Source organism: Vombatus ursinus, unplaced genomic scaffold, assembly GCF_900497805.2.
Source record: "Vombatus ursinus unplaced genomic scaffold, bare-nosed wombat genome assembly UNPS02014778.1, whole genome shotgun sequence".
NCBI classification, from domain to species: domain Eukaryota; kingdom Metazoa; phylum Chordata; class Mammalia; order Diprotodontia; family Vombatidae; genus Vombatus; species Vombatus ursinus.
Genome location: NW_020954556.1, coordinates 8,540,502 through 8,563,777, shown reverse-complemented (window position 1 = coordinate 8,563,777; position 23,276 = coordinate 8,540,502). Strand labels below are relative to the sequence as shown.

The window sequence follows — 23,276 nt, the reverse complement described above, 5'->3', positions numbered from 1 at the left end:
CATGAAAAGGCAACTAAATCATAGTGGCAAAGTCAGAAGAGTCAGAAGCATATCCAGGGAGGGAACAAAGCATGGCCAGCTTAGATCTGACCCCTTAAATGGAAGGATTTACCAGTCGGAGAAAAGAGCTGGCATAATGAAAGGATGTTCTAGGGAAAGAAGGCCTCAGGCAATGAGGGAGATGGCAGTATGAGTCATGGTGGCAAAGTCTGGAGAATCAAAAGCACCTCTGGGAAGAGAATGAGGCTTATTGGCCTCTACTTACCCCAAACACAAAATTAAAAGATTGGACTAGATTATCTCTAAGGTTCCTTCAGTCTTTAATATTCTGTGATTTTATAATTCAATTCATTTAGTGGCATGAAGATGGGAAATATTTAGACTCAGACACAAAACTTTCTTTCACATTGGTAAGTTTTTCATATTCAAAGATTCATAACATCTGTAGTACCTATGATGATAACGTCTTGGCAACCACATTCATCCCCTTTACCTACTTTGTACTACTATGAAGGAGATTTTCAATTATCATATTTCCTTAAATTTAGTCTGGCATATATGTGACTATTGCATAAAACTTTGTAGGTAGTAACTTTGCGAGTAGAAAAAAACTTTAATACTTAAAGAGACAGTCAATAAACATAGATTCTATTAAAATGAGATAACAATGTATTTAATTTATTTGATTCTTCACTTTTTTATTAATAGGTATGTGGATTTAAAAAATGCTGTAATCCAAGTTATTGTCGAGCAAATGATTTTGCACAATGTGTTAGTGGGGTTTGCTGCCAGCAAAATTGTCAGGTAAGAGCTTCATTTTGGTAATATCTAAGGAGTTTTAAAAATATTTAGTGAAACTATATAGAATAGAGATATCGACACAAGAAACTGCATAGGACTGCTTTCATTCCTACCCACCCCACTCTCATGTATGCCACAGAGTTCTCACTTCCTTCTTTTTTTAATAATTAATTAATTTTTAGTTTTCAACATTCACTTCCATAAAATTTTTCTCCCCTTCCCCAAGATGGTGTGTAATCTGATATAGGTTCTACTTATACATTCATATTAAACAAATTTTCACATTAGTCATGATGTAAAGAAGAATTAGAACTAATGAAAGAAGAAACAAAACAAAATAACATCAACAACAAAAAAGGAGAGCAAATAGTATGCTTCCATCTTCATTCAGACTGCAAAGTCCTTTCTGTGGATGTGGATAGCATTTTCCATCATGAGTCTTTTGGAGTTGTCTTACATCTTTGCATTGCTGAGAAGAGCTAAGTCTATCAAGGCCAGCCATGGCACAATGTGGCTCTTACTGTGCACGGTGTTCTGGTTATGCTCATTTCACTCAGCATCAGTTCATATAAGTGTTTTCAGGTATTTTTGAAATCCTCCTGTTTGTCCTTTCTTATAGCACAGTAGTATTCCATTACATTCATATACCACAACTTGTTTAGCCATTCCCTAATTGATGAGCATCCCCTCAATTTCCAGTTCTTTGCCACCACAGAAAGAGCTGCTATAGATATTTTTGTACATGTGGGTCCTTTTCCTGTTTTTATGATCTCTTTGGGATACAGCCCTAGAAGTGGTATTGCTGGATCAAAGGGTATGCACAGTTGTATAACCATTTGGGCATAGGTCCAAATTGCTCTCCAAAATGGTTGAATCAGTTCACAATTCTACCAACAATGCATTAGTGTTCCAATTTTCCCACATCTTCTCCAACATTAATCATTTTCCTATTTGGTCATGTTGGCACACCTGATAGGTGTGATTTGGTACCTCAGAGTTATTTTGATTTGCATTTCTTTAATCAATAGTGATTTAGAGCATTTTTTTTCATGTGACTATAGATGGTTTTAATTTCTTCATCTGAAAACTGCCTGTTCATATCCTTTGCCCATTTATTGATTGGAAAATGACTTGTATTCTTACAAATTTCGCTCAGTTCCCTATATATTTGAAAAATGAGGCCTTTATCAGAGACACTGCCTGTAAAAATTGTTTCCCAGCTTTCTGCTTCCCTTCTAATCTTGGTTGCATGGACTTTATTTCTGCAAAAACTTTGTCATTTAATGTAATCAAAATTATCCATTTTGTATTTCATAATGTTCTCTATCTCGTTTGGTCATAAATTCTTCTGTTCTCCATATATCTGACAAATAAACTGTTCTTTGCTCTCCTAGTTTGCTTATAATATCAACCTTTATATCTAAATCATGTACCCATTTTGACTTTATCTTGGTATAAAGTGTAAGATGTTGGTCTGTGCCAAGTTTCTGCCATACTATTTTCCAATTTCCCTAGCAGTTTTTGTTAAATAATGAGTTCTTATCCCAGAAGCTGGAGTTTTTGGATTTATCAAATAACAGGTTGCTATATTCATTGACTATTGTGTCTTGTGTACCTAATGTATAATCAGTATAATCAGTACCTGGTATAATCAGTGTTCCACTGATCCACTACCCTATTTCTTAGCCACTACCAAGTGGTTTTGATGCTTGTTGCTTTGTAATACAATTTAAGATCTGGTACAGCTAGGCCACCTTCCCTTGCATTTCTTTTCATTAGTTCCCTTGATATTCTGGACCTTTTGTTTTTCCAGATGAATGTTATTATTGTTTTTTTCTAGCTCCATAAAATAATTTTTGGTAGTTTGATTGATATGGCACTGAATAAGCAATTTAATTTAGGTAGAATTGTCATTTTTAACCTATTAGTTCGGCCTACCCATGAGTAACTGATATTTTCCCAATGTTTTAGATCTGACTTTATTTGTGTGAAAGGTGTTTTATAATTGTGTTCATATAGTTCCTTGGTTTGTTTTGGCAGGTAGACTCCCAAATATTTTATAAAGTCTGCAGTAACTTTAAATGGAATTTCTCTTCTATTTCTTGCTGTTGGGCTTTGTTAGTAATAGAAATGCTAATGATTTATTTGAGCTTCTTTTATATCCTTCAATTTTGCTAAAATTATTTATTATTTCAAGTAATTTTTTACTTGATTCTCCAGGATTTTCTTAAGTATACCATCATATCATCTGCAAAGAGTGATAGCTTTGTTTCTTCTTTGCTTAGTCTAATTCCTTCAATTTCTTTTTCTTCTCTTATTGCTAAAGCTAATATTTCTAGTACAATATTAAATAACAGTGGTGATAATGGACATACTTGTTTCACCCCTGATCTTATTGGAAATGCTTCTAGCTCATCCCCTTTACATATAATGTTTCCTGCTGCTTTTGGATAGATTCTACCTGTCATTTTAAGAAAGACTCCATTTATTCCTATGTTCTCTAGTATTTTTAATAGGAATGGGTGTTTTATTTTCTCAAAAGCTTTTTCTGCACCTATTGAGATAATCATGATTTCTGTTAGCTTTGTTGTTGATATGGTCAATTATACTGACAGTTTTCCTAATATTGAACCAGCCCTGCATTCCTGGTATAAATCCTACCTGGTCATAGTGTATTATTCTTGTGATAAGTTGCTGTAATCTATTTGCTAATATTTTATTTAAAATTTTCACATCTATATTCATTAGGGACATTGGTCTATAATTTTCTTTCTCTGTTTTGGCTCTTACTGGCTTAAATATCAGCACCATATTTGTATAAGAAAAAGAATTTGGTAGGACTCCTTCTTCACCTATTTTCCCAAATAATTGATATAGTATTGGACTTAATTGTTCTTTAAATGTTTGATAGAATTCACTTGTAAATAAATCCATCTGGCCCTGGAGACTTTATCTTATGGAGTTAATTGATGGCTTGTTCAATTTCTTTTTCTGAGATGGGGTTATTTAAGTATTTTATTTCCTCTTCTGTTAATCTGGGCAATTTATCCTTTTGTAAATATTCATCCATTTCACTAAGATTGTCAAATTTATTGAGCAAAATAGTTCCTAATTATTTTTTTGATTTCCTCTTCATTGGTGGTGAATTTACCCTTTTAGTTTTTGATGTTGGTAATTTGGTTTTCTTCTTTCTTTTTTAAATCAAATTAACCAAAAGTTTAATCCATTTTATTGTTTTTTTTTCATAAAACCAGCTCTTAATTTAATTTATTAGTTCAATCATTTTCTTAATTTCAATTTTATTAATCTCTCCTTTTGTTTTCAGAATTTCTAATTTGGTATTTAATTGTGGATTTTTATTTTGTTTTTTTTTCTAGCTTTTTTTGTTGCTTGCCTAATCATTGATTACTTTTGTCTGTATTTTATTCATGTAAGCATTTAGAGGTATAAAATTTCCCCTAAGGAATACTTTCACTGTATTCCACAAATTTTGGTATGTTGTCACGCTATTGTCATTCTCTTGGATGGAATTACTGATTGTTTCTATGATTTGTTGTTTGACCCACTCATTCTTTAGGATTAGATTATTTAGTTTCCAATTAATTTTTAATTTATCTTTCCATGGCCCTTTATTACATGTAATTTTTATTGCATCATGATCTGAAAAGGATGCATTTAATATTTCTGCCTTTCTGCATTGGATTGTGAGGTTTTTATGCCCTCATACATGGTCAGTATCTGTATAGGTGCCATGTACCACTGAGAAAAAGGTATATTCCTTTCTATCCCCATTCAATTTTCTCCAGAGGTTAATTTTTCTAAAATTCTGATTTTCTAACTTTTCTAAAATTGTATTCATCTTCTTTGTTATTTATTCTTTGTTATTTATTTTGTGGTTAGATTTGTCTAGTTCTGAGAGGGAGAGACTGAGGTCCCCCACTAGTATAGTTTTGTTGTCTGTTTCTTCCTTTAACTCCCTTAACTTGTGCTCTAAGAATTTGGATGCTCTACCACTTGGTGTATATATGTTTTGTAATATTATTTCGTTGTCTACGGTACCTTTTTAGCAGAATGTAGTTTCCTTCCTTATCTCTTTTAATTAGATCTATTTTCACTTTTACTTTGTCTCAGATCAGGATTGCTACCCCTGCTTCTTTTACTTCAGCTGAAGCATAATATTTGTGCTCCAGCCTTTTACCTTTATTCTGTGCGTATTCCTCTGCTTCAAATGTGTTTCTTGTAAACAGCATGCTGTAGGATTATGGTTCTTAATCCACTCTGCTATCTGCTTCTGTTTTATGGGAGAGTTCATCCCATTCCCATTCACAGTTATAATTACTATCTGTGTTTTTCTCTCCATCCTATTTTCCCACCTGTTTATGCTTTTCTCTCTCCTTTCTCCCTTTCCCTCCTCACTAGAGTTTGCTTTTGACCACTGCCTCCCTCAGTTGCCCTCCATTCTATCCACCCCTCCCTCTTCTTTCCTCTTTCCTTTCCTACTTCATATAGGATATGTTAGATTTTTATACCTAACTGATTATATTTTTGCCTCTTTGAGCCAAATCTGATGAGAATAAGGTTCAAACAATGCTCATCCTCCTCCCTTCATTCCCTCTATTGTAATATGGTTGTGTGCCTTTTCATGAGATGTGATTTACCCTTGTCTACCTTCTCCTTTCCTCTTCTCTCAAAACAATCTCTTTTCACCACTTAATTAGATTTTTTATCATCACATCAAAGTCAATTATACCCACACCCTCTGACTATGTGTACCCCTCTTAAATGTTGTAATGATACAGTTGTCAAGAGTTACAAGTGTCATCTTCCCTCTTAGGGGTGTAAACAGTTTGCCCTTGTTAATAGCATGCTGTTGGTTTTTTTTATTTCCTGTTTATCTTTTTATATCTCTCTTGAGTTGTGCTTCCTGGAGCTGTGCTGAAGTACTGGGAGATTCTGTTGCTGGAGAATGCCGGCATACATGGTGGTTTTCTGAGCTTGTGTCTTCTGGTTCCCCTGCTTGTGCTGAGGCACTCAGAGGGCTAGGGAAGGAGTCCTGGTATTGACACTTACCTGCTCTACCACCATGGGGCTCAGCATCTCCCCCTGGTTTGCTGAAGTGGGGCTTGCCATTGAATTGCTGGGGTACCTTGCATCCTGTACTGGTTCCCCTCCCCCAGAGTGAGAGGGGCCTTTCCTGTTAATCTCCCAAGCTTCCTGGGCTACAAGACTACTGCACTCCATCTTTCTGCTGGCTTAGCTGTTCTGGCATTTCTCCTGGGGCGATATTTTCTAGGCTTTCAGAGGTCAGTAAAGGAGGGTGACAGCAAATTACTTCTCATTTCTCCATTTTGGCTCCTGGAAGTCTGAAATAGAATATTTAAATAGCCCTATTTTAGAAAAAGTAATTGTCCCATAAATGAGCTTAAGGAAGAAAAATCCAGGAACAGAATTATGCGTGACTTCTACCAAACATTTAAAGAATAATTCTAATACTATAGAAATATATAGAATATATATAGAAATATATATATAGAAATATAAAAAAGAAAGTCTTTTCATTCCTTCTATGACAAAAATATAGTTTTAATACCTAAATAAGGGAGAACAAAAACAGCGCAAGAAAACTGTAGTTCAATTTCCCCAATGAATTGATGCAAAAATTTTAAATAATATACTACCCAAGGAGTTTACAATATATCACAAAGATCATACACTATTATCAGACTGGATTTATACCAAGAATGCAGAGCTGGTTGAACATTTGGAAAACTATAAGCATAATTGTCCATATCAATAACAAAAATAAAAATAATTTTATTATTTCGATACAAAAAAAGCTTTTGACAAAATACAACACCTATTCCTATTAACAACACTAGAAAGCATAGGAATAAATGGAGTTTTTCTTAAAATTATAATAGTATCTATCTAAAACCAAGAGTAAATGTCAACTATAATATGAATAAATCAGGAGTGAAGCAGGGATATCCATTATCACCATTATTATTCAATATTCTACTAGATATGTTAGCTCTAGCAATACGACAAGAAAAATAAATTGAAGGAGTGCACAAAGGCAGTGAGGAAACAAAACTCTCAGTCTTTGCAAACTATATGATTGGATCTAGCATTAGAGAACCCTAGAGAATCAACTAAAAAACAATGAACAACTTTAGCAAAATTTTAGGATATAAGATAAACCCACACAAATCATCAGTATTTCTATATATTACTGACAAAATCCAAAAGGAAGAGTTAGAAAAATAAATTCTATTTAAAATAACAACAGACAGTGGAATATCCTTGGGAGTCTACCTGCCAAAATACACACAATATCTGTATGAATACAATTACAAAATACTCTTCACACAAATAAAGATAGATCTAAACAACTGGAGAAATATTAATTGCTGGTGGGTAGGCCAACACATGACACAACCATAATAGAGACAAAAACTAACTCCACTGTCCACACCTTATTCTCCCAATCCTAGTGATATTCAATCCTTGGATCCCTAAGAATAAACCATCTTCTCTCCAACCTCTACAATCCATTTTCTCTTCTCAATCCATGCCTCTGCAAGGTCTCACTCCAGTTCTGCTCACCCTTTCCATCATGCTCTCTGGAACTCATGTTCCTTAATAAGCTTTCTTTCACTTTTGGACCTCTTCCTCTCATGCATCTTTTATCTTTTGACACTCACTGAGAGTTGGCTTCTCTCAAACCTGTTCAGTACAGATTTAATCTTCTCATCCTCCTGACACCCTGGAACCGAAGGAGAGTCAGAATACCTTGCTTTGCAGTCATTCCATCTGCCACATCACTCAGGTCTTCTTTTGGTATGTCTAGTTCAGAATGCCCTATGGGCTACTGGTGAATTGCTACTAAAGTTCTCCACCTTTGAGGTTAACTGTTTCCAAATTTATCACTGAATCTAGACTCTGGCAGGGCCTTTAAGTCATTCCCCGCCTTTCTTAAGGAGTTTGGTACCTGATTCATAGTCTTCCCCAATACTTTAACTCTGGCCTTTATAGTAAGGAACTTCAGTTTCATGTTGATGTGCCCCTCAAACATCTTAATCTCTTAGTTCCTCAATCTACTCCACTGTCCCTCTCCACCACAGTTATGTCCAGGGATGGTCATGTCCATGATGTTTATGTTGCCCACAAGTACTTCACTTTCAAGATCAAAAATTCTGAAATTGCTTTATCTGATCATAGCCTATTATTTCAGCTTCTCCTATAATTTATTCTTTCTAATCCATTCTTCATCCTCAAAATATGCTCTTATCCTTCCACATCTCAGTTTATTCCCAGAGTATACATCACCCCTGATCTGGCTTTAATTTACTCTCTTCCAATCATAACCCATTAGTGTACCAGTTCACTATCCTCTAATTTTGAATTTCTCACTCTCTTGTTCTGTCACTACTCAGAACTTGCCAAGCCCCAGGCCTGAAATGTTCCTACTATATACCTCATTTCCTCCAATTTCCATGCTGTTCCATGGAACCATGGTGACTGATTCCACAATTAACTGAAGCTGTCTCATCTCATCTGGGCCCAAGGTTGAACAAAGTGCTCAATATATGATACTATTAAGACTTGGAGAATTAGTTTCCTCAAAAATCCCCAATGAAATGTGGAATGTTGGTATTTCAGAGTGTGTCTGCATGGTATCTCACTTTAATATGTTTGGTGGTACATACTGATGACAGCTTTGGGTCCTCAAAAGAGGGAGGTACAAAGGAGGAGGAAGTTATTACCATTTCTACTGAGCTTTGAAGGATGATTAGGATGTCAGTGGGTGAAGATGTAGGGGGACAATGAATAGCAGCATAGAAGTGGGAAATCGTTAGTCATGTATTGCAGTATGATGATTAGAGTTTGCCTGAGAGGCAATAGATTAAGAGAAGGCTGTAAGAGTAAATCAGAACTTAATGAGATTTGATGACTTGTCTGATACACTTGAACTTTTATTGAAGACAATAGGAGGTTTCTGATTCTTGGAGTAACAGAACCATACCTGTGCTCTAGGTAGTGGTGTATATGACAAATTGGAGGGTAAAAACAATAGGAATTAAAGAAAATCTAAAGAATACTATTTCAGTAATTCAGATGGGTAGTAATGAAGGCCTAAACTGTAGTTGTAGCAGTGGGAATGCTAACTGTGGAGGGGAGGGTTTGATGCAAGGGATATTTTGGTAATAAAATTGACAATATTTGGTGACTGATTGATTAGATGTGTAGATTGAAGGAAAGAGAGGAATCAAAAATGATGTATCTGAGATTACAAACACAAGTGACTAGAAGAATGGTGGTATCATTGGCTGAGCTGATAACATTAAGAAGTGAAACAGTTTTTTGGGGGGATGGAATGATGAGTTAAGTTTTAATATGTTGAACTATAGATACAATTTCATATTAGGTAGAGGAGTCTAATAGTTATTTGAGAAAATGAGTGAAGTTCTAAAGAGTCCAGGATTAAATAGGTAGATTTGGGAGTTCTGTACAGAGAAGTTGATAGTTGAAACCATGGGAGGGTGGATGAGATCACTGAAAGAAGACATATAGAAAGAAGAGAAGAATGCTGAAAATAGACCATTAGAGAATATTTATATTTAGGAGGTGAGAAAACAAAAAGTAACTCTTCCTTGTTTTGGCTTCCTATATTTTCCTCTTCCAGTGCTTTATATTTCCTAGCCCTTTCATCTCAAAACTTAATTCTGAAAACACTCAACTTCTTTTCGAGGTGTGGTTTGAAACATTCAGTGTGAATGTTTATAAATTTTAGCTCATTTGCCTAAAGAGAAATTTGTTGTTATTACCAAATTACAAAGATAAATTGCATAGTTTTGAAGTAGAAAATTTTATATCTGTCCACATTAACAGATTAATTTTCTTATTTTTTCCTATCTTCTTATACTATCTACCAGTATAATCGAGGGGGTTTATGTAGACCTGCATTTGATGCACTCTGTGATTTTCCTGAGAAATGTAATGGCAGCTCTGCAGTATGCCCAGTGGATTTAAAGGCAAAGGATGGAAGTTTATGTGCTGGCCCTTCGAATATATGTTTTGATGGAACATGCCAGAACCCTGATAAACGATGTCAGCATCTATTTGGAAAAAGTAGGATATTTGTGTATACTTTGGTTACTGTCATCAACACTAGTAAGTTAAAGAGGAACTTGACTTAAAAATTGTAGTAAATTTTAAAAAAATTATCATAAGTAGTAAACAGTCAGCCTTCCATAGTGAAAACAGAGTTAGCCATTCTAATTCAGATTTTAAAGTTCTAGTCTCTCACCTATAAAATGGCTCAAACTACAACTTCAGTATAAATCTCACTACAAATGATAGAAATGATATTAACAGTTTTAGGAATAGGTGATACAGATGGTCACCCAGTTTCTTGATTCTGTATTTGAGGGGTCCATAAGGTGTAATGAAAAACTGCTTGAAGGGGCATATTCTTTAGGGAAGAATCCAAGGTGAATTATGTGACCAAGGGAGCTTATACCAGAGATGTAGATCAAGACTTGGCTAGGATGATAGGATTATAGAACTGAATGGCTTGTACTGGTACTGACTCTTCCTTAGTTCATAAAATCTTAAGAAATCTCAGTCATCCCAGGATTGACTTTGTGTTTTGTGCTTGTCTCCTGGCATAAGAGAGTTCTTCCTGGGAGGATATAGGGCTTCCCTGTTGACCTTAGCTATCTACAATTGGGTTCAGAGTGCCATACTCCCCTAGTGTAGGTGCAGCTTTCAATAGGTTAAGTCCTTCTCTGGGTACCCAGTTCATGTCAGAGGAAAGGCCTATAGGCCAGCCAGAGACATGGAGAAAACAACCCCTTAATGAGTTCAGGTGCTGAGAATAACATGTAAAACAATAGCCAGTTCAATGCAAAGCTTTATTACAAGCAATGAGAAAGAGTGGGGAGGAAAGAAAGGAAAAGGGGACCTGATATACAATTCAAGCATACACATTATCACAGAATATAATCCACATAAGGGCATGCTGTGTTGGGCAGAAAGGGGGCATTCCACTAGGAAGGGCTTCTCCTGCTGGAGGGGAGTGTTATCCTGGTAGAAGGGAATGGGCGCTCTAGTGGTAAGGTGTGCTTCTGCTGGAGAGGAGGGTTTGCCCCAGGGGGAGGGGGTGCTCCAGCTGGAGAAGAGGGTATGCTCTAAAGTGTTCTTCTGAGTGAGTTTTTTATACTATAATTTTGGATGGCCTCCCCGGAGCTCGCTGAATTGTGTATTAGGAGTCAGGGAAAACATTATTTTGGGGATTTATTATCAGAGAGGAAAAACAAAGTGGTGGTAGACAAAGTATTATTTTGGGAGTTTTCATATAAGAGAGAAAAGCTGGTGATAGACAAGATATTATTTGGGGGACACAGATGTGGTAACCTTCAAAACATTGTCAGTATTTTCCCATATTCTGTTAGCTTACAGACTCCCTCAAGGGCCTCAAAACAATCAGGTTTAATCTTATATAGTGAATGAAAGGTGAAAGGACTGAAGAAACAAAGGTCTGATCTACTGAGCATGTTGATTTATTAAGAAATGCATGATAATTGCCCAACTGGTACCAGACCTCCTTAGCTTAGACCTGGACCCTGGATACAGGGGGAGACAGACTTTTACACTTTAAAAACAATTAATCAGAAAAAACCAATTAATTAAAAGAAAACAACACAACATTAAGTAATCCAGCTTCTAATTAGAGGAAAGATTAGGGACTTTCCAAGCTGGGAGGGGTAGAATGTACAGGTGCAGTTCCCTGAATTCAGAAAATAGAGGTGTCCCACTCCCCCAAGTGCCTGTGAACAGTCAAAGGAATATGGAAAGAATAACTGATCATTTGGGGGCCAGTTTTCAGATAAGACATATGGATTACTTGAAATGTACAATTGTGAGAAAACTCTTTGCATCAGTCTTTGGATCTGACTGGGTTTCTGGTCAGTATAACCTAGGTCCTTGATTAAGGGTCTCTAAAGAGCAGATGGAGGTAGTCCAGTTTCTCACCCATACAGGGCTAGGTTCAAAAAATGCAATAAGGTTTTTTCCCAGTTCCCACAATTGACTAAAGTTTTCTCACAAGGCAGAAATTCGAATAGAGCCATAATTGAATAGAAAGGGAAGCGAGCTAGCTCCAGAGTTGAGTCACAAGATAGAGTCAGTGTGGTATACTCAATTCCCACAATTAACCATCTGCTGTGCTAACCCCCTCAATTACCTCAAACAGTGGTTTCCATATATGCATTCTATAAGTTACAGCCTCACTTACGGGGAAACTCACGGTGGTCTCAAGACCACTAGGTCCAATCTCAGAGGACTTTGGAATTCAGACATAATTTCGTTATTTTGTAATATCCAATCTTGGAATTTTTTCATTTACTTTTAAAAATATTTATTTATTTATTTAGTTTTAGTTTCCAACATTCACTTTTATAAGATTTTGAGTTTTAAATTTTCTACTCTTCCCCCACCAAGATGGTGTGCAATCTGATATAGGCCATACATGTAGTTGTATTTGCACATTAGTCTTGTAAAGAAGAATTAGAAACAAAGGGAAAAAGAAAAAAACAAAAAACAAAAAACAAAACAAAAAAGAAAAGGAAAAATAGTATGCTTTGATCTGCATTCAGACTCCATAGTTCTTTCTCTAGATGTGGATAGCATTTACATCATGAGTCTTTTGGAATTGTCTTAGATCATTGCATTGCTGAAAAGAGCTAAGTCTATCAAAGTTGGTCACTGCACAATGTTGCAGTTACTGTGTACAATGTTCTGGTTCTACTCACTTCACTCAGCATCAGTTCATGCAAGTCTTTCTAGGTTTTTCTGAAGTCCACCTGCTCATCATTTCTTATGGAACAATAGTATTCCATTACATTCATATACCAACTTGTTCAATCATTCCCCAATTGATGGACATCCCCTCAATGTCCAATTCTTGGCCACCACAACAAGAACTGCTATCAATATTTTTATACATGTGGGTCCTTTGCCCTTTTTTGTGATCTCTTTGGGGTACAGACACCAAATTGATTCTGGATCAAAGGTTATGCACATTTTTGTAGCCCTTTGGGCATAGTTCCAAATTGCTCTCCAGAATGATTGGATCAATTCACAACTCCACCAACAATGCATTAGTGTTCCAATTTTCCCACATCTTCTTCAACATTAATCATTTTCCTGTTTGGTCATGTTCATCAATCTGATGGATGTGATGTGGTACCTCAGAATTATTTTAATTTGCATTTCTCTAATCAATAGTGATTTAGAGCATTTTTTTATATGACTGTAGATAGCTTTAATTTCTTCTTCTGAAAACTGCCTGTTCATATCCTTTGATCATTTATCAACTGGGGAATGACTTGTGTTTTTATAAATTTGACTCAGTTGTCTATACATTTTCAAAATGAGTGGAGAACATTTTCCATCATGAGTCTTTTGGAGCTGTCTTAGATCCTTGCATTGCTAAGAAGAGATAATCCAGAGAAAGAGCTATGGAGTCTGAATGCAGAGGGAAGCATATTATTTGCTTTCTTTATGTTTTTTGTTTCTTCTTTCTCGTGGTTTCTCCCATTGGTTCTAATTCTTCTTTACAACATGACCAATATGAAAATAGGTTTAATATGAATGTATATGTTGAGCCTATATCAATTTACATGCTGTCTTGGCATGGGAGGAGGGGAGAGATAGGGAGAAAATTTGGAACTCAAAATCTTATGCAAGTGAATGTTGAAAACTAAAAATAAATAAATTCATTAAAAAAAAAAGAAATGAGGCCTTTGTCAGAGACACTGGCTATAAAAATTGTTTCCCAGATTTCTGTCTCCCTTCTAATCTTGGTTGCATTGGCTTTCTTTTTGCAAAATTTTTTAATTTAATGTAATCAAAATGATCTATTTTGCATTTCATAATGTTCTCTATTTCTTGTTTGGTCATAAATTCTTCCATTCTCCATAGACCTGACAGGCAAACTATTTCTTGCTGTCCTAATTTGCTTATAGTATTACCCTTTATGTTTAAATCATGTACTCATTTTGACTTTATCTTGGTGTGTGGTATCAGATGTTGTTCTGTGCCTAGTTTCTACCATACTAATTTCCAGTTTTCCCAGCTGTTTTTGTCAAAAAGTGAGTTCTTATCCCAGAAGCTGGAGTCTTTGGGTTTATCAAAAAGTAGATTACTATAGTCATTGACTTCTGTGTCTTGTGTACCTAACCTATTTCACTGATCTACCATTCTATTTCTTAGCCAGTAACAAGTAGTTTTGATGATTGCTGCTTTATAATACAATTTTAGATCTGGTACTGCTAGGTTACCTTCCCTTTCATTTCTTTTCATTAATTCCCTTGATATTCTGGACCTTTTGTTCTTCCAGATGAATCTTGTTTTAATTTTTTTCTAGTTCTATAAAATAATTCTATAGTTTGATTGGTATGGCACCAAATAAGTAGATTAATTTAGGTAGAATTGTCATTTCTAACATATAAGCTCGGCCTACCCATGAGCAACTGTTGTTTTCCCATTTATTTACCTCTGACTTTATTTGTGTGAAAAGTGTTTTATAATTGTGTTCATATAGTTCCTGGGTTTGTCTTGACCAGTAGACTCCTAAATATTTTATATTGTCTACAGTAACTTTAAATGGAACTTCTCTTTCTATCTCTTGCTATTGGGCTTTGTTGGCAATATATAGAAATGCTAATGATTTATGTGGGTTTATTTTATATCCTGCAACTTTGCTAAAGTTGTTTATTATTTCAAGTAACTTTTTACTTGATTCTCCAGGATTCTTTAAGTATACCATCAAGTCATCTTCAAAGAGTGATAGCTTTGTTTCTTCATTGCCTGTTCTAATTCCTTCAACTTCTTTTTCTTCTCTTATTGCTAAAGCTAACATTTCTAGTAGTGATAATAGACATCCTTGTTTCACCCCTGAGCTTTATTGGAAATGCTTCTAGCTTATCTCCATTACATATAATGCTTCCTGCTGCTTTTGGATAGATTCTACCTATCATTTTAAGAAAGACTCCATTTATTCCTATGCTCTCTAGTATTTTCAGTAGGAGTAGGTGTTTTACTTTGTCAAAAGCTTTTTTCTGCATCTATTGACGTAATCATATAGTTTCTGTTAATTTTGTTATTGATGTGGTCAATTATACTGATAATTTTTCTAATATTGAACCAGCCCTGCATTTCTGGTATAAATCCCACCTGGTCATGGTATATTATCCTTGTGGTAAGTTGCTGTAATCTAGTTTGAGGTCTCCCACTAGTATACATTGGCTGACTGTTTCTTCCTGTAACTCCCTGAACTTCTCCTCTAAGAATGTGGATGCCATACCAGTTGGTGTATATATGTTTAGTAATGATATCACTTCATTGTCTATGGTGCTTTTTAGCAGGACCTAGTTTCCTTCCTTATATCTTTTGATAAGATCTGTTTTTGCTTTTGCTTTGTCTGAGATCAGGATTGCTACCCCTGCTTTTTTTGCTTCAGCTGACACACAATATATTTTACTCCAGCCTTTTACCTTCACTCTGTGTCTCTCTCTCTGCTTCAAATGTTCTTGTAAACAACATATTGGAGGATTGTGGTGTTTAATCCACTTCTACTTTATGAGAGAGTTCATTCCATTCATATTCACACTTATGATTCCTAACTGTGTCTTTCTCTCCATCCTATTTCTCCCAGTTTATGCTTTTGTCTTTCCTTTCTGCCTCTCACCCCTCACTAGTCCCACTGCCTCCCTTAATCTGCCCTCCCTTCTATCAGCTCCTCGCTCTTTTCTTTCTCCTACTACTTCTTCCTTCTCTCTTCCCTCCCTTCTATTCACCCCCTCTCTTTTTTTCCCTTCCCCTTCCTACTTCCTATAGGGTAAGATAGATTTCTATACCCAAATTAGTGTGTATGTTATTCCCTCTTTGAACCAAATCCAATGAGAGTAAGGTTAAAACAATGTTCCTCTGCCTCCCTTCCTTCTTTCCCTCTACTGTAATAAGTGTTTGTGCCATTTCATGTGATATCATTTACCCTTTTCTGTCTCCTTTCCTCTTATCCCAGTACAATCTTTTTTTTTAACCACTTAATTTTTTATCATCACATCAAAGCCAACTGATACCCACTTCTTCTGTCCATGTATACCCCTTCTAAATGTCATAATAATGATACAGTTCTCAAGAGTTACAACTAACACCTTCCCACATAGGGATATAAACAGTTTGCCCTTATTGAATAACATTTTTTTTCCTTTCCTATTTACCTTTTTATGCTTCTCTTGATTCTTGTATTTGAAAATCAGATTTTCTGTTGAGCTCTGATCTTTTCAGCAGAAAGGTTTGGAAGTTTCCTATTTCATTGAATGTTCACCTCCTCCCCTGAAAGATTATGCTCAATTTCACTGGGTATTTGATCCTTGGTTGTAGTCTAAGCTCCTTTGCCTTATGGAATATCATATTCCAAGCCCTCCAATCCTCTAATGTAGAAGATGCAAGATCCTGCGTAATTCTGACAGTGGTTCCTTGTTATGTAAATTGTTCCTTTGTGGTTGCTTGCAGTATTTTCTACTTGATCAGATAATTCTAGAATTTGGCTACAATATTCCTTAGAGTTTTCATTTTGGGATCTCTTTCAGTAGGTGATTGGTGGATTCTTACAGAATGACTATTTTACCCTCTAGTTTTAGGAACTCAGGGCAGTTTTCCTTGATAATTTCTTGAAAGATGCTGTTCAGGCTCTTTTATTTGATCATGGCTTTCAGGTAGACCACTAATTCTTAAATTATCTCTCCTAGATCTATTTTCCAGGTCAGTTGTTTTTCCAATGAGATATTTTACATTTTCTTCTCTTTTTTCCTTCTTTGGATTTTGTTTGACTGATTCTTAAGGTCTCATAGAGTCATTAGCTTCCATTTGCCCAATTCTAATTTTTAACGAATTGTTTTCTTCAGTTAGCTTTTGTATCTCTGTTTCCTTTTGGCCAATTCTACTTTTTAAGTAGTTCTCCTCAGTGCATTTTTGTACCTCCTTTTCTGATCAACCGTTTTTATTTTTTAAGCAGTTATTTTCTTCAATTTTTGTCCTCCCTTTACCAAGCTATTGACTCTCTCTTGATACATACCTCTCATTTCTTTTCCTAATTTTTCTTCTACCTTTTTTATTTGACTTTTAAAATCCTTGTTGAGCTCTTCCAAGAAGGCTTTTTGGGCTTGGGAACAATTTATATTTCTCTTTAAGGTTTCAGATGTAGTTATATTAACAATATTGTCCTCTTCTGAGTATGTGTTTTGATCTTTCCTGTGACCATAATAATTCTCTATGGTTAGTGCTCTTTTTTGCTTTTTACTCATTTTGTTTGTGTCTTTCCTGGCTTTTGAAGTTGAGCTCTCCTGCTGGCCCACAGGGGGCACTATCCCAAACTTCTTGTGCTGAGGTTCTAAGGCCTGGTCACTGGCTTTGTGTGCTGGGGCCTCAGGTGATGGCAGCTGTAGGCTCTAAGGGTCTGGCAGCTTACCTGGTGCTAAACTGTGGTCCCATTGGCAGCATCTTGGCATATGCTGAGGCCAGGTGGTGTCTCTCTGCGTTTTGCTGGGGCTACACTGAGGCACAAGGAGGTCTGGCTGATGGACGATGCCTCCTTGCCCAGAGAGCTGTGCTGAGAGACAGAGTCGGGGGTTTGGCTGCTGAAAGACATCTGTCTGTCTGGGGCTGCACTGAAGCATGGGGAGGTTTTGCCACTGGAGAACACCTGCCCCCTAGGGGCTGCACTGAAGCATGGGGAAATTGGCTGCTGGAGGACACCTGCCTACTTGGGGCTGGGCCAGGGCACCTGATGATTCTCTGAGTTGGAGTCCACCGGTTCCCCTGGCTATGCTAAAGGACATGGGAGTTGGGGCTCCTGGTTTTGGTGTTTGCCTGCTGCCCCATTCTGGGGCTCAGGATCTCCCACTGATTTGCTGAAGTGGGGCTTGCCTCTGGCTTGCTGGCATGGCTCCCATCCTGGACTGTGCTCCCCTTTTTACCTAAGTGCAATGGACCTTTTTTTGGTTATCCTCCAAGTTTCCAAAGCTATAAAACTGCTTCCCCCTGTCTTTCTGTTGTCTCCACTGTTCCAGGATTTTTCCTGTGGTGCTCCTTTTTGGGTTTTTTAGAGGTCAGTAAGGGAGAGTGAGAGTGAACCACCATCCTGGCTACCAGAAGGCAATCTAGGAATTTTTTTTTAAACCCACTATGAAATTACATCATGGAATTGGAATTTTTAAGGGATTTCTAGAGATGGACTTTGTTGTTCAGTCATTCAGTCGTATCCAACTCTTGGTGACCACTATGAGGTTTTCTTGGCAAAGAAACTGGAGTGGTTTGCCATTTCCTTCTTCAGTAGATTAAGGCAAACACATTAAGTGACTTGCTCAGGGCCACATAGCTTGTGAGTGTCTGAGGCTGGATTTGAACTCAGGTTTTCCTGACTCCAGGCCCAGCATTCTTATCTTCTGTCTATGGCACTCTTTCATAGAGCCAGTCCCATGATGGCCATTTCATCTTTTTCATTGGAAAAATAAACTTGTGACTAGAAGTCACAAAAAATTAAGAAAGGAAGAAGAGAGGTACTTTAAACACACCTTGAAAAGAGAGGTCCCTACAAAGTCTGTTACATGTAGACTTTGCAGAAAATGTAATTGTATTTCCACTGAGAGCCTTGGGTGGGGTTAACCAGGTGCAGATGGTCACATTTAGAACTGGGTTGGTGCCATGTAGCAATATCCAGGAAGAACAAGGAAAAAGTTGGAGTGGGTTTGTTGACAAGGGAAATCAAGGGCCCATTGACAGAAAGACTCAGCTAGAGCCCAAGGCCTCAGTTACAGTCTAGGCCATTCTGGTGACTCATGTTTGGGACTGGAATGAAATGAGGCACTCAGAGAACATTGAATGATTAATGAAAATTTTATTTAGCCATGCTATGTCATGACCGTGAGTACCTGTTAAGCATTTTTTATGTACTAGGCACTGGGAATACAAAGAAAAGTAAAAAAAAAAAAAATTGTCCCTTGCCCTCAAAGAACTCAGATTCTAATGAGAAAGATGTCATGTGAACAACTATGTACATAGATGATACATATAGAATAGATGGTGAGATATTAGGACTATATTTATCTCATAAAAGGGATCTGATAGAGTGCTTTCTTTATCATTTTGTGTAGTATTGGTACCAATTGTTTTATCCTTCAGGACTAGAAATTTTTTCCTTGGGTCATTCTTTTACAGCCGGTTCTGTTTCTTTTTCTGAGATTGGATTATTTTAAATCTTTATTTGATTTTTATTGTTACTGTTAATTAGGGTAGTTTATAATTTTGAAATCATTCCTTTGTTTCCTTTGTGTTCAGTTTTGTTAGCATAAATAACATATAATAGGGCATGATAATTTTTATTTCTCCTGGTTTTGTGGTGATTATACCTTATTAATTTGCTATTTTTTATTTGATTTTCTGTCTTCTTTTTAAAATCAAGTTGACTAAAGGTTTGCCAATTTTGTTAATCTTCTCAAAGTTCCAGCTTTTAGTTTTGTTGCTCACTTCTGTAATCTTTTGGTTTCCGAATGATCTCTTTCTCCTTTAATTTTTATTATTTCCTTTTTTGGTGCTTTTTTAATATTTGGTTATTTGTTGACTTTCTACTTAAAAATGCATATTCAGTTCATTAATCCTCTCCTTTTTCATTTTGATACTATAAGTTTTTAAGGATATTTCCCTCCCCCACCCCAGGATTGCATTAGCTGTATCCCAGAAATTTTGGCATTTTGTTACACATAATTATTTTTATAATTTGCTCTTTGATCACTCATTATGTATAATTTTATGGTTGTCTCTATTTAGATCTGAGTCTGTTGTTTATTCTCCCTGCAATATTTTTTATTGCATTATAGTCTATAAAGGATGTATTTTGTTATTTCTGCCTTGTTATAAATGTTTTTAATATCTCTGCGCTCTAATACATGATCAAGTTTTGTAAAAGTTACACGTGGTACTGAGAAATATATATGTTCTTTTTTTTTAGATATCATCTCTTCATATTCAACTCATACCAGTGCCCTCTATCTAAATATACTCTTTCCAATTTCCCTAATAATGAGAAAGTTCTTATAAGTTACAAGTATGATCTTCCTATGTAAGAATGTAAACAGTTTAACCTTATTAAGTCCCTTTTGACTTGTCTTTCCTGTTTACCTTTTTATGCTTCTCTTGAGTCTTGTATTTGAAAGTCGAAATTTCTATTCAGCTCTGGTCTTTTCATCAAGACTGCTTGAAAGTCCTCTATTTCACTGAAGGTCAATTTTTTCCCCTGAAAGATTATACTCAGTTTTACTGAGTAGGTGATTCTTTGTTATAATCCTAGTTCATTTGCTCTCTTGAATATTATATTCCAAGCCCTCTGATCCTTTAAGGTAGAAGCTGCTAAATCTTGTGTTAGCCTGACGGCAACTCCACAATACTTGAATTATTTCTTTCTGGCTGATAGTAGTATTTTCTCCTTGACCTGGGAGCTCTGGAATTGGCTATAATATTCCTGGGAGTTTTCATTTGAGGATCTCTTTTAGGAGGCAAAAGGTCGATTCTTTCAATTTCTATTTTACCCTCTGGTTCTAGAATATGAGGACAGTTTTTCCTGATAATTTCTTGAAAGATGATGTCTGGACTCTTTTTTTGATCATAGCTTGCAGGTAGTCCAATAATTTTAAAATTATCTTTCCTGGATCTATTATCCAGGTTAGTTATGTTTCCAGCAAGATATTTCACATTGTCTTTTATTTTTTCATTCTTTTGGTTTTGTTTTATTGTTTCTTCATTTCTCGTAAAGTCATTAGCTTCCATTTGCTCAATTCTAATTTTTAAGGAATTATTTTCTTCAGCGAGCTTTTATACCTCCTTTTCCAGTAGGCCAATTCTACTTTTTAAGGAGTGTTTTTTCCTTCAGTGAATTTTTGTGCCTCTTTTTCCACTTGGCCAATTCTACTTTTCAATGCATTCTTCTCCTCATTGATTTTTTTTTTTTTACCTCTTTTACCAGTGGGCCTTGTCTCTTTTTTAAGGTGTTATTTTTTTTCAGTATTTTTTGTCTCCTTTACCAAGCTTGCTGATTTATTTTTCATGATTTTCTTTCATCAATCTCATTTCTTTTCCCAAATTTTCCTCTGCTTCTGTTGATTTTCAAAATCCTTTTTGAGCCCTTCCATGGCCTGAGACCAATTCATATTTTTCTTGGAAGTATTAGATGTAAGAACTTTGACTTTGTTATCTTCTTCTGAGTATGCATTTTGATCTTTCTATGGTCAGAATATTTTTCTGTTGTTTGCTCATTTTTTCCAGTCTATTTCTTGATTTTTATCTCTTTGTTAAAGTGGTGCTCTGCTTCCAGGGTAGAGGGCATACTGTGCTAACCTTTAGGGTTTTTGTGCAGCTGTTTTTAGAGATACTTGTAGGGTGTAAGTTTTCACTTTTTCCAAGGTGGTATTATCTAAGGAGAGGTGTTTACTACCCTCCTGGCCTGTGCTCTGGTTTGTGAGAGACCACGAGGACTCCTTTCTGCCCTGGAACTGTGATGAAGGTCCCTGCTCCACTGTGGCCCACAAGCTCTGGTGTTCTAGTGCTCCTCCTTGCCCTAGGACTGCCACCCAACACTGTGATTCAGATCTGAGTATGAGCAAAGCAACAGAGTCCTGCCCCCAGTGCCAGCAATGAGACCCCTGTAATCTCCTTCTGATCAGTTGTTCCACCCCATTACCATCTGTGGAATGAGAGTTATGGAAGCAGCTGGCTCTCAAGGCCTGCTCCTGGTTTGCTGGGACCCAGTCTGTGCTGACATAGCCTTTGCTGCATTGTGCTTTGCTCTCACCCCCAGTTCAACAGACCTTTCCTGCTGACCTTCTAAGTTGTCTTTGGCTGGAAAATTATTTCACCCTGTCCTTTTATGGGTTCTGCTGCTTAGGGATTGTTTTATGGCATTGTTTAAAAATGTTGAGAGGTGTTTTGGAGGGAGCTCAGGAGAGTTTCTGCCTTTTCTCCACCATCTTGGCTCAGCTTCTCACATATGTTTTTTAGGAGTACAATTTAGAAGCTGCCATGCTTCTTTTTAACTCTAGTCTCTCCAACATTTTGTTCAATTCTATATTTTCTCTTTTATTTATCTTTCTGCTAGATTTGTTCAAAACTGAGAGAGGGAAATTAAAAAAAATTTAATTCAGAAAGTTTTCAGTGGAATGATCCAGGGATATCTGCTTAGCCCTGTGTTGTTTATTGCAACCTTTTTTTTTTTTTTATCAATACTTGGGTAAAGATATAGATGGAATGTTTGTCAAATTTGCAGATGAATGTATTAATGAGTATATGAAAAGACATTTATTGAGTACTTATTTTGTACCAGTCACTTTAATAAGCATTGGAGGTACAAATTAAAAAGTAAGACTGTCTCTGCCCTTAAGAAGTTTGCCTTCTAGTAGAGACAACACACATAGAGGAGTGGTACCCAGGGAAGGGTGTTTTATTGTGGGAAGTCACAGGTCAATATGTGGAATGAAAGGAGAAGTCAGTTTTTAGACCTTTCCCAAAAGTAGTGATATTGTTGATCTGAGTATAATTATGAGAGGAAGAGGTAGAAAGGGGTAAAAAGAGGATTTGCTTATGGTAGCACGATTGGATCTGGCACCAGCAAGATATAATTGGGCTCTTACCAATCAGGACAGAATGGCCTCAGGATGAGTTTGAGCAGCCAGAGCAGGGACAGGGCAGGAAGTGGCCAGGGGGAGAAATCCCTAGGTATAGTGTGCTCTCACTACTCAAGACAACGTGGTCTCAGGCTGCCAGTTCCACTGATAGATCAGAGCATCAGGACAGAAAATGACAAGCTAGAAAGGACAGCTCATGTACTATATGACAGAATCTGGACCCCCCCAAAAATCTTGGGATTTGTGGAATAGACTACATGCAAAAGACAAAGTAGTAAATGACCATAGTAATCTAGTGTTTGATAAACCCAAAGACCCAAGATTTTAAGGTAAGAAGTTGCTATTTGACAAAAACTGCTGGGAAAACTGGAAAATAGTATGGTAGAAATTGGTTCAGACCAACATCTTAGGAATAGTTTACCTGTCAGATCTATGGAGAAGGGATGAATTTATGACCAAACAAGAGAAAGCATTACAAGATATGAAATATAAAATCTTGATTGTATTAAGTTTAAAAGTTTTTTGCACAAACAAACCAACGCAACCAAAATTAGGAGGAAAGCAGAAAGCTGGGAAACAATTTTTACATTCAGTGTCTCTGATAAAGGTCTCATTTCTCAAATATACAGAGAACTGAGTCAGATGTATAAGAATACAAGTCATTCCCCAATTTAAATAGTCAAAGGATATAAACACACAATTTTTGCTCTAAAGAGAAAGGTAAATTAAAAC

The 23,276-nt window shown here is 36.3% G+C and overlaps 1 protein-coding gene across 1 annotated transcript in view; it reads left to right on the top strand.

The window, feature by feature from the left end:
* LOC114045335 (disintegrin and metalloproteinase domain-containing protein 32-like) overlaps positions 1–23,276 on the top strand; it is a 137,874-nt gene that overhangs the window by 92,520 nt on the left and 22,078 nt on the right. Inside the window, exons 13-14 of the mRNA XM_027865269.1 lie at positions 709–804; positions 9,738–9,933. Of these exons, the coding sequence (XP_027721070.1) occupies positions 709–804; positions 9,738–9,933 (292 nt within the window). The remainder of the gene's footprint in view (positions 1–708; positions 805–9,737; positions 9,934–23,276) is intronic.